The sequence below is a fragment of the Miniopterus schreibersii genome, assembly GCF_964146895.1.
Source record: "Miniopterus schreibersii genome assembly, chromosome: 5".
NCBI lineage: Eukaryota > Metazoa > Chordata > Mammalia > Chiroptera > Miniopteridae > Miniopterus > Miniopterus schreibersii.
This window is the reverse complement of record NC_138106.1, coordinates 81,686,583-81,700,123: the sequence shown is the minus strand read 5'-3', so window position 1 is coordinate 81,700,123 and position 13,541 is coordinate 81,686,583. Positions and strand designations below refer to the sequence as shown.

Here is a 13,541-nt window from a genome sequence, read left to right as displayed (position 1 = left end):
ACATATAAAGGGCCTCCTAGGCCTCTGTAGTGCACGAATCCATTATTACAAAACAGGCACACAGGGGTCTCATTGAAACACAGCGCATTACACTCTGTCTTGGGTGCCATGTCTTTTGCATGTAGCCAGAACATACAACAAGCATTGTAGTAACATCTTCACTAGATCTTACTGTCCATCTCTCTGTACAAGAAAGTTACTGTAATTGTGGTTCACATGCAGTGGCTGAGAATTTGTGCTGAGTATAATTATTACAAACCCTTTCATGTTCCCTAGCTGAGATTGGTATCTTTAGGCCCCTGTGCCTGAATTACTGTGTTTAATCTGTCATTTGAAATGATTTGTATCTATTAGGTCTTCTTTATATAAAGCACTTACCTTTTTCTGGTGTGAGAACTTCATGTGTAATGGTTGATTAAAGGGGAGGATGGTTTGAGATTGAGTCTAGAGATGTGCCTGCCTGGGCCTCCTGTTCTCATAGCCATACTCTCTCCTGTGCTGGGCTGCTTGATCCTGCTCACTTTGGAAATCTTGCTTGTGAGAGGCAGTGATAGTTGTCCAGTAACCTGGTCAGATAGACTCCAGTGTGCATCTCAGCCTCTCCACTTAGTAGCTTTTGTTACTTTGGGCAAGTCATTAATATATCTGAGCCTCAATTTCTTCTTCTGAAAAATAAGCATGGGAATGGCTGCCTTATAAAATTGTAAAACTTAAACAAGATAATGTACAGGGTAGTTAGTACTTAGTGAACAGTAGCTTTAATTTTGTGTTTTTGTTTGGTCAGAAGGCAGAGGGGGAGTAAGTAAGTGAAGGAATGGGGGTGCCTGTCTGAATGTAAATTTGGAATGATTAAAAATTGAAAACACTTTTCAACTAAAAAGCTAAGGTAAATCCGTAATATTTTGACAGCCCTTAGTAAGCTCTGGGATTTCCCTGAATGGTGACCCGATGGTTGCTTGAAATACTTTTATATTCTTTCTTTATAGCTTTTTCTTCTGAAAAGAAGGAAACTAGGACTAGCTTATTCCAGACTATCTGAAACTGGGCAAGTGTGAAATCTGAGGCCAGGATGTGTGGGGGGAGGGGTGCTACCAGCTGGGCACTGCCCTCAGGTTGATGCTTCCTTCACTGTAATCAGTTCGAGAGTGAAAAGGGTAAAAAGCACAGCACAGTGAACTCAGTGGACAAGCCAGCATTTTAAAAAGCTATGCAAGTGTTCAGATACGCATGAGATGGAATTTCTTAAGATGACTACCACTACGTAAGGTCATGTACATGCATCTAATATTTAAGTTGAATTAAAAAAAATAAAGGTAGGCCTTCTAGCGCTGCGCCTCAGGATGTTGCATTTGCGAATTTGAGTTTTACTGCAGAAGGGGCAAGAGTTCACTTGCTGAGCGAGGCATGGAATTTTTTTCAAAAAACTGGTTTATCTACTTACTGTAAATGTTGAATTCAGTTTCCTTTCTCTATTGTATTCCTGCTTTTATCTTTCTTTTTCGTCACTCCTCTCCATGTTTTCAGCTTGCATCCCTACCACTTGTGTCCCATCTCCCTCCCACCCCCTTTTTCTATAAATGCTTTATACTAGACTGAATGGGGGGCTGGGAATCAGAAACCTAGGGAAAGTGGAGTCTGATGTGTCGGCACACCCATTTTCTGACCCAAGCTAGTTTCTCTTGGGCGTATGGCTACTCCCACCCTGGGTTTGCAGCTTTGCTAGTTCATCTGGCGCATGTTCACCCTGCTCTGATAGGAAACGCAGGAGGGGCTACGCTACCTGTTCTTAGACACCCTTAGGAAAAGCCAGAGCAACACACGGTGGTTTTCCTTCCTTGGAACTGTTATAAACTGACTTGTCCTTTATGGCAAGCTAAGAGTTGCTTGTAGCCCCCCCCACTTCCCTTTACAAACTGGGGCTGACCTCAGAGTTGTACATCCAGCACATTTGACCTCTCCACAGTGTGCAGTTCTGTTGACTGTCACTTTCCCCTTGAACCTCTCTTGCTCCTTGGTTTCCAGTCATCGGACCTCCTATTTCTTTTTTAATCTACCAACCCCACCCCATCGCCATCCCAGGCATCTCCCCCGATGCCCCTCTGTGCACGGGATTTGAGTTATGCGGTCTCTGAAGTACACGGCTCATTCCAGATTCTCTCCCTGTCTTAGAGAAAGTTTCCCCTCAGCCTCTGATTGGTCCTTGTCTTCAGAGCTCCTTCTGTCCATCTTTTGCCTGCTTGACCTCGCCTTCTCACTGGTACGTCACACAGCGCCCCCAGAATCTGCTTCTTGGTCTTCTCCCCTCACAACCCAACACACCACCCAAGCTGCTGGTCTTCAGAGCAGTGACTCTCGGTTGGAGGGGGTTTGGGTGGAGATTATGGATCCCACTGAGAATACATGTTAATCACATACAGTTTACATATAATCAGTCCCCTGTTCTTCAGTGGTCTTGGGCTCAAAACCTCTCTGAAAATGTCACTGAGGTCTCCATGTCAGACTTTTCCCCTGGGCTCTTGCCTGCATAGATGGCAGACTTTTTTAGTTGAGCTCCTGACCTCAGTGGCTGTTCTTCAATCCACAATCATTCTTTGCTGACAACTTGACGTTCTTCAGGTGCATGCAGCATAGACAGAGGATGTAATTCTTCACCTCAGGAACCTTCAGTGGCTCATAGAGAAATGCAGACACCCAGCACAGCTGCAGGATTCCACACTCCATTCCAGGCTCAGCCCCCAAGGCCCCCCACTCTCCAGCCACGGCACAGTGGCCACCCCAACAGAAGCAAGAATCTGAATCAGAGCTCTAGCCCTGCTGTTTGTGAACTGTGTGGCCCCATGCAGGTTGTTTAACCTCTCTGTTTCTCAACTTCCTTATCTCTAAAATGGAGATAAAATTACACTTTATAGGCTTCCTGGTATTATTAAGTGGGACAATATAGTTAAAGTTCTTGGTACACAGTAAGTAGAACGTAATGTTTGTTGCTCTTGTTGCCAATGCTGGTTTCACTACTGTTATTGCTAGTAGCCAAATTCCTCCTGTGCCAACAGTTGGCACTGAGTTGTAGATACCCTCATAGTAGGGTATAGACTTTTAAGTAGCCTCGTCTTTGCCATGGCCTGTCACCTTTTGTCTGCCCCACTCTCTTAATAACAATTTTGCTTGTTTCCTGTTGACAGACTCCACTCTTGGACATTCGTGTTCAAGATGGCTGTGCTGTGAATCAGTCTTTATGGAAGTAAGAACCTCAAGGAATGTTTATCACAGTGGCTCTTAACCTGCGGTGCAGATCAATAGCATCAGTGCCCTGAGGCCTTGTCCTCAGGCCTTACCCTAAACCTACTGAACGAGAAACTCAGGGGTAGGTCTAGCAGTGTCTGTTAAGAATCCTTCCACCTGGTTCCGGTAACAACTAAAGTTTGAGAACTACTGGTTTGAACACAAGTATTGTCTATTCGTATTGTCTCTATTTGATTTCTATGTAAAATTTAAAATGTTGAGTTTTTCTAGGCACTTTAAATGGTTTGTGAGCTCCACATTTTCCTTAGTAGAGCTGCTGTCTTCTAGCTATTGGGCTGGAAGTGGGTTCTTCCTCTGGGGGTTTGTTCTGTTACATTCATGTGAACTTTGACCTTTAAACTTGCTGGAGGAATCAGTTTACCTGGGGTAATGGCCAGGCATTTTTAGAAAGAAGACTTTAGAAAGTTATGGAAGGAGCTGCTTTTAAGTGGATATGAAATCTATGAAGTAGTGGGTTTAATAAGATTGAGTCACTGTTGTATAGATTCTCATTAACTACTTTACATTAGCCATCTAATTTATGTGATTTGGGAGTTCTCACTCCTTGTGTGCCTCACCCTCTCCCATTTACAGTAATTTTTTTGGTTTCTCAAGAATTCTTCTATATGGGGCAATACCTTTTCACCCTCCGCCTGCCCCAGGGATAGTCAGAAGACCTTTTCCAGTAATGACAGTTACATTTCACTTTTCACAAAAGCCCTTGTTTGTGCTCTAAGCTCACACATGATATCAAAGCTACTTTTTTTTTTTTAACTCTCTTCTGTATGTCATTAATGGCTATGGTATAGCATCCCATTCTGTAAGTATTCTAGAATTTAGTATTTGTGACCACCAGTTTGGGAAGTTCTCAGATAGTTGCTTTGAATTTTGTGTGATTTAAAGATGGCTCTAATATGCCTTTTCTCTAAGTTCTTGTTAGATTATTCAACGCACCAGGTACTCTTAAAAGATCTTTGTAAAAGTTGTATATACTATCTAGATGCAGTTTTTTATAATCCAATATTAGAGTCTACTCATGATTATCTAATGTACTCAGTAAAGGTACTGTGCATTTAGTGGCATTGCTAACAGTTACCGTGGTGATTTAATTCTTTTCTCTGAGAGAATGAAAATCAGACATCAAGAGGACTTTGTAAAAGGAGAGTTTTGGAGATGGCAATATGCTGCAGTTACAAATTTTACTTACCCCAAACCAGCAGTACATAGCTAAATCCCTTTGTCAATTGCTTTAAAACTGAAATGTTGATAGACATCAGCCCCCCAGCTATCCATGCACTGTTTAGTAATCCTGCTTTCTCCGTGAGCATGCACTGGAGAACCCAAGAACACCCCCTTCCCAGGCCCCCGTGGAAAAGCTATAGGAACACAACTAAAACGAGCTTGAGCTTTCGAGAAACGTTTATCATCTTTTGATAATGAAAACGTCCATGTGAATAGACTTTCGTTTTGCTTTTCTAGTATGTAAAAATAAAACCAGTTTGTGTTATTTATCAAATATTTATTGATTTCACAATGAGACACAATCTCTGCCCTCAGAAGTACATGTAGGCTACTTAAACAGTAGGTACATGTGGGAACAAGTCATCACAAAGCAGTGTGAGAAGTACAGTAACTGAGACATGACAGATGAGGAGGGACTGGGTTTGAGATGGTGGTAGGAGGCTGGCGACTTGAGATTTCAGGGACTAGGTGATGTCCATGAAACCCTGCATTGCCGAATAAGAGTTTTCTTGGTTAGTCAGAGGTAAATTTATATGTGCAATGGCATAGGGGTAAAAAGGAGCCTGGCATGTTCCTACAGTTATAGGTTTATGGAAGAGTGTAAAGTTCCAGGGATGGAGAGGGGGCAGGTTTCAGGGCCCTCGGCACCCTCGAGGGCAAAGAAAGAGGCCTGAGAGCCACCTTCCAATGATAATGTTGGAGCCAGAGGCACATTTACAGAGCATGACTATTCCTTTGTCCATTTTCTCCAGAAGTGGTGTCGGCATCTACAAACAACACCCAATAAATGTTTTGTAGCTTTTTTGAACCACAAAGATATTCAGAAGAAAATATGGAGGTAAATAAGTACAACTAGGGCTCCATCCTTTGTAAAAGACCCCAGTATGGGTGTTACTGGTTGTGGGTCAGCAGTTCCATCTATATATGTACCCAGAATAGCGTAATATTGACATATACTCTATTTAAAACATTTGCGACCCAAGGCCTGTGGGGAGTATCATGGGATTTACCAAGAAAAAATGACATGTTTTCTGTCGTCAAAACATGTTGTTTTTCTCAGAGAATCCTAACCATCTTTGGGGGATGCAGTAAGAATACAGTGAACTGGTAAGAGGAAATCTGCAGTGAGGGCCTTAACACACACCCAAACAGTTGGAAAAGCAATTATTTTTAACCAGAGGTGGGAGCAGGAGAATAGAGGTGGTTGCCCGGGAAGGCTCTGCTCAGTAGGTGGTGTATTCAGCCACCCTTAGAGCACTTGCTGGGCAGAGGGAGAATTCTAAAGAAGAATACAGTATTCTTGCCCTTGAATTGTAGACACATGGCATGCGAGCAAAGTATTACGGTACAAATTTACGTAGCTTAATAATTGTCCCAGTTTCTCTGGAGACGTAAACGCAGGTGGTCTAACTCCCAATACGTGGCTATACCACCGTGAGGGTCGAGAGACACTTTAATTCAATAAGACCGAGCCAATAATTCAAGTTTCAAGAAGGGAGACAGAGCCAAACATAAAGCAAATCACACAGGGTTTATTTACCAGTTCCCAATGGTTCTTGGCACCAGCAGGCCACCCGGAGGATCCGCTGAAAGACACACACAAGGTCTGGGGGTGCGGCCGCGACGGCGTCGGTCACCGCAGCCCTCTGGAAGTTCTCCTAGAGAGGTGCAGGGCAGAGCAAGGCAGGGTCAGCTTTCCCAGAGCTGGGGATGAAGTCTGTGGAGGGCAGACAAGCATCCAAAGATGTGGCCGAAAAGCCCCTGCTTTTAACAGCTGAGTTGAAGGTGTGGTGCGTCTTCAGTGTGTCTTATCAGGGTCCCACAGAGCGCGGGCCTGCTTGGAGGCCGGGGCTACAAAGTGTTAATCTTATCGTGGCACGCAGGCCTCACAATTACACTCGGTCACACAAGATGAAGTTACTTATTTCAAATCTAATACACACATCAAACTTATATTCCTGACTCTAATACACACACAAATCTATTTCTATAACAATAATGGTGCCTGTGCCTCCTGCGGTGAATTGGAATCACATGGAAGAGGCTCTTTGTAACTGTAAGGAGAGCCTCTGCCATCTGGATTTTCAGGGGCCTCTGACCACCTTCAGCTCCCCAGACACTTCATATGTAGCTTCCCTTTCAAGCCCTAGGTTTCAGCTTTCACCCTTCACCCAAGGGCTTTCAAGTTGGTTTTTTTGTTTGTTTTTTGTGTATTTTTAAATCAGCAAGTATCGTTTTTGGAATACAAAATCGGTAGTGTTGTTTGAATTATGTGTGTAAAAGAATGTGAGAAGGTATTTTGGAGAGGAGGATTTTAGGAATGCACATTTATCCGCAAAAACTCTTTTCCAAAATGTAAGTGAATGTTCTCGAAAAGATGACCTCTAGTGGCCGTTTGCTTTCTGTTGCATTCTGTTAATGATGCTTCCTTCCTAGATCTGTGTGAAATTAAAATTTATGTAATTCTTTCTGTACATCAGGGTAATAAAATGTCAGAAAGCATTTCTTTTTGTCCTTTATTGCTTAAATGTAATTTCCAAATAAACTGTCTTTTGAAATCTAGTCCATAAATAGAAGTGAGCCACAATAAAGTCATCAGTTTAGGGTTATATTGTCTGTCTGACTAGTATGATTGTCTTGTGTTGATGCTGTGGTCTTTCTTCCTCTCATACATAATATCCTTCTTGTGAATTTTTTACATAAAAAAATATATATTAAGGGATCCATACAAATGTTAGTTGCTGCCAAAAAGAGTGTTGTTTCTTTAGCTATAAACAGTTGATTCTGCAGTCTACACTCAGTCTTATTGTTGGTTTGACTGTGAGTATATGGAACTCTGGCAAAATGAAATGGAGCAAAACACACAAAGAATACAGCCACAACAATAAACACTTTACCTTCCAGCTTTTTGTTGTTTTTGCTGTCCTTACTTTTCGACTTTCTGTAAGAGTCGTATACCTTTTTTGCAATCACCACATAAAACAGAAGCATTAGAGCAAAAACCGTCCAGAAAATGAACTGGGATATGTAATTCACCCACTGATGCCACTTCAGCCCCAGAGGACTCTTTAAGGAGGCACACTTTCTCACAGATGACGGCGTCGCCTTCTTGTTGCTTAAGATGATGTTTGGCAGAGAGATGAGGAACAAAAGGAACCAGACGAGGGCTGAGACTGTTTTTGCAAAAGCAGGTTTTTGTACAAAGAATTTTCCAAAAGGCCTAATGATCTTGAGGAACCTGTCAAAGGCAATGAGACCCAGCAGAATGATGCCCACATACATGGTCTCATAGAAGACAACGGCTGAGAAGCGACACACGAAAGCTCTGAGTTGCCAGGGTCCCAGGTGTGAGTCGGAGAGGATTTTGAATGGAAGCATGAGTGTCATCACCAAGTCGGCCACCAGGGTCGTCTTGAGGTAGATGATGAAGGTGGAGGAGCTGGGAATGTGAACAAACACCCACAGGGCCAGAGCGTTCAGCGTGATGCCGATGAGGAACACAACGGTGTAGAGGACTGGGAACACCAGCTGTGCTATGCGCGTGTCCCTGGGGCACCGCTCAGACCCATTGAAGCCCTTCATCACCGTGGCATTCATGATTTCCAGCGCCAGCTATTACAGATAAACACACACACATAGTGAGACAAAGCCTTCCATGATTTCAAAGTGCTACTTTTAGAAAAAACAAACTTTAGGTTTGTAGCGTATTAACACCTTCTGTATTAACATCATCATATTCAATAGATCAGTGGAGAAGGCACATGTTTCTGGCTAGAATTTTTAAAGTATGTAATACATTTTTGGTAGTTGTAACAATACCATTACTTTCACACCATTATGAAATCCAAATAACAGGTCCTACCCTCTTACAAGTGCTACCTTTACCATGGCAGTAAAACAGAACTCCATTTCAGAGGTAGTAATTCATGTCAGATTGCTGTATGTTATATAATTCCTTACGTTTCTAATCTACTACTGTCTGTAGAATGTTAACCTTAAAGCGTTTCTCCCCTTGACTATAGCCTGTCTTTCATAAACAAGCACACCTATAATAAAAGCTGAAATTCACCTTTGCTTGGGAGGAGGCCCGCTCTGCGTCTTCTGATTGAGGCAGTCATTAGATCAGCCTGCGAAGAGCCTGTGAAGCAAACCTTCTGCTTCTTAAACCCAGTTTCCTTCCTCATTTCATTCATGTAACGTGATCCACTAGAATCTCTTTACATTCAGACCATTGCAGGATTTTCTAATAAGAAACCTCTTTCATTTCAAACATACGTACTGTTAATCTACCATGACTTGCATAAATTAGTTGTGGTTACCTCTATATTTTCTCATATAGTAACTTTCCTGCAGCTTAATCTAGTTTACCTACTTGCTCAATGAAATTTTTGAGTGCCTCATGTATATAGTAATGAAAGGCAGAAAGAGAAGATAACCCCAATTACAACCAAGTATAAGAGCTGACTCTAAAATCAGATAGAATCATTATCTGCATCCTTGTAGATTCTTTTCCCCAGAAATATGTGTTCAATATGATGGCCTGTTTACTTCTATAAACATTTATCTGAGTCTTTTGGTCTTTCAGTTTCTGAGAGAGAAAATGACATATTTGCTAAGAGTTAAGGGCTAATGGACTCAGATTTTTGGAGTCAGAATCCCACGTCCACCAATTACTGTGTACTAGATCATAGATAATTTGGTGACTCTGTGCCTCGGTATCCTCATCTGTGTAATGGGTTTAGTAATAGTGTATTGCTGTAGGGATGAAAGGAGTGCCTAGAATAGTCCTGGCTATACAGGGAGCACTTAAAAAAGGTTAGTTCCTCACTGCTATGGTGCGTGAACTACAGATTTAAACGGAGATCTAGTATATCACTTGCTAGAAAAACATTCTTTGAAATGTTTTCTGTATTTGGTGATATATGCAAAGTGCTAAAGACTTCAGGAATTTCATCAATCAATCTTGGACCAAGGTCTATAAAATTTTTTCTTTAAATTGTCTTCAAATTTGAAAGAGTGTAATTGCTGCTTTTGTATAGACAAAATCTATGATGGAAATGTTGTCTTGCCAGGTAGGTAAAGGGAAGAGAAAATTTAGAGATCTTATGAGGGAATTCGGGTTTCTCCATGGTGAGTTTCACTTCATATTTTCTGCTATAAGTTTTACCCACAGAGCTGGAGTAGACTGTGGGGTGGGGTTGGTCGAGAATTTTTCGATGACTTGGCTTGGGATTCTGAGAATAAAATTCTGTAACCCACTGAACACTTCAAAATATGAGGCAATGGGATGCCTGATGAATTTGCTTGGAACTACCCTATGGTGACACAGTGTGAAAAATATGTTTGACTCAAACTGATTCTTTGAAATATATATTCTGGATTTCAGTAATGCAGTGGAACATAATTTAAACATATATCTTTTTGTTTGCTTTAGTAGAGAGTAAAAACAAACAAACATTTTTTTTTTTTAAGTAGAGGGATTTGACTTACGTAATTAAGTGTACATTTCCCAGCAGTGCCAAATCCATTATCTAGATGAAGGTTTGGAATAATTTCAACTTAAACAAAGGAAGTGCTGTACAAGATCACTTCATAATGTGAAAACTGAAAATCATATTTTGGTGAAATTTCAAAATGCCAAAGTGTGGGAAACTTTCAAAAGAGGAACTGAAATAGTATCCATTTCTAAAGTTACAGGGGCATATTCTTTTAAATGGAGTGGTAGGTTTCATAATGTGTAATCATAGTAGATACTCAGCAGGTCACTCATTCCTGTGAGTTCATGTGCTTAGTGTGTATTAGCTGTCTTTCTGTGTTCTCATCAGTTGCTGTGGCCCCTGATGGAGGTCTTTTGCCCTTGATGGTGTCTCTGAGAGGCTGCGCAGCAGAGCAGTGTGAGCACTGCCTCAGGAGCCAGAATGCCTGTGTTCAATTCCTTATTCTAACTCTTTACTTTTCTTGTGACCCTGGGCAAGTTATTTATGCTCTCTATGAAATGAAACCATTGTCTCCTCTTTACATGAAAATAAGTAATGGTATCTGCTTTATTGTGTTGTTAAAGGGATAAAATGTGTTAACATTCACCAAGTGTGGAGCATGATGCCTGTGACATGGCAGGTATTGGTATGTTTTTTGTTAGATGAAATTAAAAGAAAAGCGGAATATCATGTAGAACTGTGGGGATAGCTCATGAAAGACAGGAGGAAAGCATCAAAGAAGATATATAAGTAAAGTTCTCAGAAATTAGCTGCCTGCCAAATGGGAAGAAACTAAACATTTAAAATCCTGTGGAGCTCACACTGGCTGTGCGGTTCTGTGTGATATGAGCGTATTTAATCCTTACAGCAGCACTCAGAGATGGGTCCCATTTTACTGAGGAGAAAATAGCGCAGAAAGTAAGCACTTTGATCCAGGTCCTGCAACCCAGGCCTACTGCAGATCCACAGTCTGGTTCCAGGGTCCACACTCAGCACCTGCCTCACTCTCCTGGCTGTTTGAAGCCACAGATAAGGGGAACATGGAATTGTTTACCAAATTCTGCAGTTTTTGAGCTGGACGTAACTGATTGATGAGTGAGAAGAAACAACTATAAAATTAATGGGCTTGTGAAACTTCTTGCCTTAAAGTGAGGTTTGAGGTTGAAAACACAAATTGGTTCAAAGTAGTATAATCAGGAGAGAATCAAAGATATTATAAAAATTAGAAATTAGAAGCCTGCGAAATGGGAATGACTACTTTTGCCATCTGTAGTCTCCTTTGGGACTTTCCTTTGGATCAGAGTTAACAGTCTGAATGTTCCTGTTGACGTGGTAACCAGTAGCATGTAAATAATATGTGAGAAGATGAGGAAGCATTTGCTTTCATATGGAACGAAAGTCAAAATGGGAACTCCTGTACACATAGAAGAGCCTTTACTTCCCATCCAAGTATACCACAGTACTTTCTCAGTTAATTCCACACTGGATTAACTAAAAGTGATAATAATGAACTAAAATAAAATACGCAATTTCACATTAAATGTAGTGATCTGTATCTGTTGCTAAATTCAATATTAGAGAGTCTATACCTATAACTGGAAACAGGCAATTGATTCACAATATCTGAAACATTTATAGGAATACCCAGTTTATATTTTTATTATAAAAGTTTAAAGAATTCAGATATAAACATGTATACAGTAGGAATTCAAAGTTAATCCCCCTTATGTATATATACCAGTGGTTTGGAAATGTGTGTGTGTGTGTGTGTGTGTGTGTGTGTATGTAAATGTGTGTATATATACATTTTTTGAAATATTGGATCTTAGTTTCATTTCATGTTAGTACGTGATGACTTCCCTAATTTTTAAAAAACATTATACTGTATAAAATTATCATAGTTTAAGTTGTTACTGATGGGCATTTTTTTTCTCCATTTTTTCTCATATTAAAAAGTAGTACTGCCCAGCCGGGCATGGCTCAGTGGTTGAGCATCGACCTGGGATCCAGGCGATCGGGGTTCGATTCCCGGTGAGGGCACATGCCCAGGTTGTGGGCTTGATCAATGACTCTCTCATCATTGATGTTTCTATCTCTCTCTCCCTCTCCTTTCCTCTCTCTGATATCAATAAAGATATATTAAAAAATAAATAAAAATTTAAAAATTAAAAAAATAAAAAGCAGTACTGTAGAGCACATACGTGTCCATATGTGTTTGTGCATTTGTTCCAACATACTTATAGGAAGTTCCTAGAAGTGGGATGCTGAATCCAAAGCTGTGCATCAATGCGTAAATGGTATTTTCCAGTAGCTTTCTGGAAAGGTGTACCGATTCATAGTCTCGCTGAGTGGGATTCTATGACACTATGATTAAAAGGCTTTAAAATCAATTATAAACTTATAGGTATAAAAAGGCCATGCCGTTTAAGTACACATTTATTTGATTATTAGTGGTATATATCTTTTTATATTGTCCATTTGTATTTCTCCTGGAAATTGATTTTTCAAGCCCTTTCCCCTTTTTTCAAAAAGTCAGGCTGTTTCCCTTTACTGAATGACTTGTAAGTGTGTTTCCACATGCTTGGTTCCCACTAGCATCATTGCAGTCCCACTTTGGGCTTTCCTAGCCAGAAGGTCACCTAGCCCAGCCACTAGACTATGCAGTTGTTACAGAGCAAAGCCGCTGAAACACCCTGCTGCGGGAAGACAGGGCTCTTTTTCTGTGTGGGGGTTTTCTTCTGCTTTTAAAATTCCAGTCCAGGGGTTGTCAGTCATCTTTTCTAAAGAACTGACTGGTATATACTTGGGTTTTGTGACCATGTAATCTCCAACACAACTACTTATTCCTGTTGTTGGAGCAGTAAAACCCGAATGGGTGTGGCTGTGTTCTAATAAACCTTGTTCTGGTTACTGAAACTTGAATTTCATAGAACTTTAATGCAACATGAGCTGTTGCTCTTCGGATTTTATCCCCACGAACATTTGAAATGTAAAAGCCATTCTTAGGTCATGGACTATACAAAAACAGATGATGGGCTAGATTTGGCTTGCAGTCCACGGTTTGCTGCACCTGCTTTATAGACTGTTTCTATAAGGAACCATTGAGAGCAACTGCCCATAACCAGCATCCTGAGGACTTGTTGGCTTTGGGCAAGACTACATTTTGTTTGTCTCATTTCTGAACTGTCCAACTTCTGGACCTCAGTCTACAAAATTTGGCTTTACTTTTTTTTAAGTTATGAAATGTGAGATGTATCATGCACGTATATTAAAGTGTCTAAGTTGGAGATAGTGACATGTTCTATGTATAATGAACACCCATAAATATTGATCTCTTAATCTGTCTTGAGTGGGTTCAATTTTATGTTTGATATAGGAATATGTACTGCATAATGTCTGTGAATAAAGAATTCCCAACAAAGTGTGATTTAGAGTTTAATGACATTTTTCATATTATATATAAAAACATAGGTAGTTCCAAACACTTTGCAATTTTTTTTGCAAAAGTACCATCATTCCTTTAGTGTTTCTGGTTTTCTTTTC

General features: G+C 40.6%; 2 protein-coding genes across 4 annotated transcripts in view; one reads left to right on the top strand and one right to left on the bottom strand.

Moving 5' to 3' along the window:
* The window catches only part of MED12L (mediator complex subunit 12L), a 322,191-nt gene that overhangs the window by 216,456 nt on the left and 92,194 nt on the right, over positions 1 to 13,541 (top strand). The gene's annotated exons all lie outside the window — the stretch shown is intronic.
* P2RY13 (purinergic receptor P2Y13) lies at positions 4,781 to 8,660 on the bottom strand. 3 transcript variants are annotated; one of them, XM_081137802.1, is made up of 4 exons: positions 8,591 to 8,660; positions 7,419 to 8,133; positions 6,062 to 6,179; positions 4,781 to 5,288 (listed from the first exon to the last, which is right to left on the bottom strand). In XM_081137802.1, coding segments are annotated over exons 2-4 (819 nt in total). In that variant the 5' UTR covers positions 8,119 to 8,133; positions 8,591 to 8,660; the 3' UTR covers positions 4,781 to 5,287. The 3 variants fall into 3 exon arrangements, with proteins under 3 accessions (XP_080993928.1, XP_080993927.1, XP_080993926.1); XM_081137801.1 differs by lacking the exon at positions 4,781 to 5,288 and having other exon boundaries at positions 6,034 to 6,179; positions 8,591 to 8,657; XM_081137800.1 differs by lacking the exon at positions 4,781 to 5,288 and having other exon boundaries at positions 6,034 to 8,133.

Excerpts from the sequence above, each read along its gene's own strand:
- P2RY13 (XM_081137800.1), bottom strand. The coding sequence starts at position 8,118 with ATGAATGCCACGGTGATGAAGGGCTTCAATGGGTCTGAGCGGTGCCCC.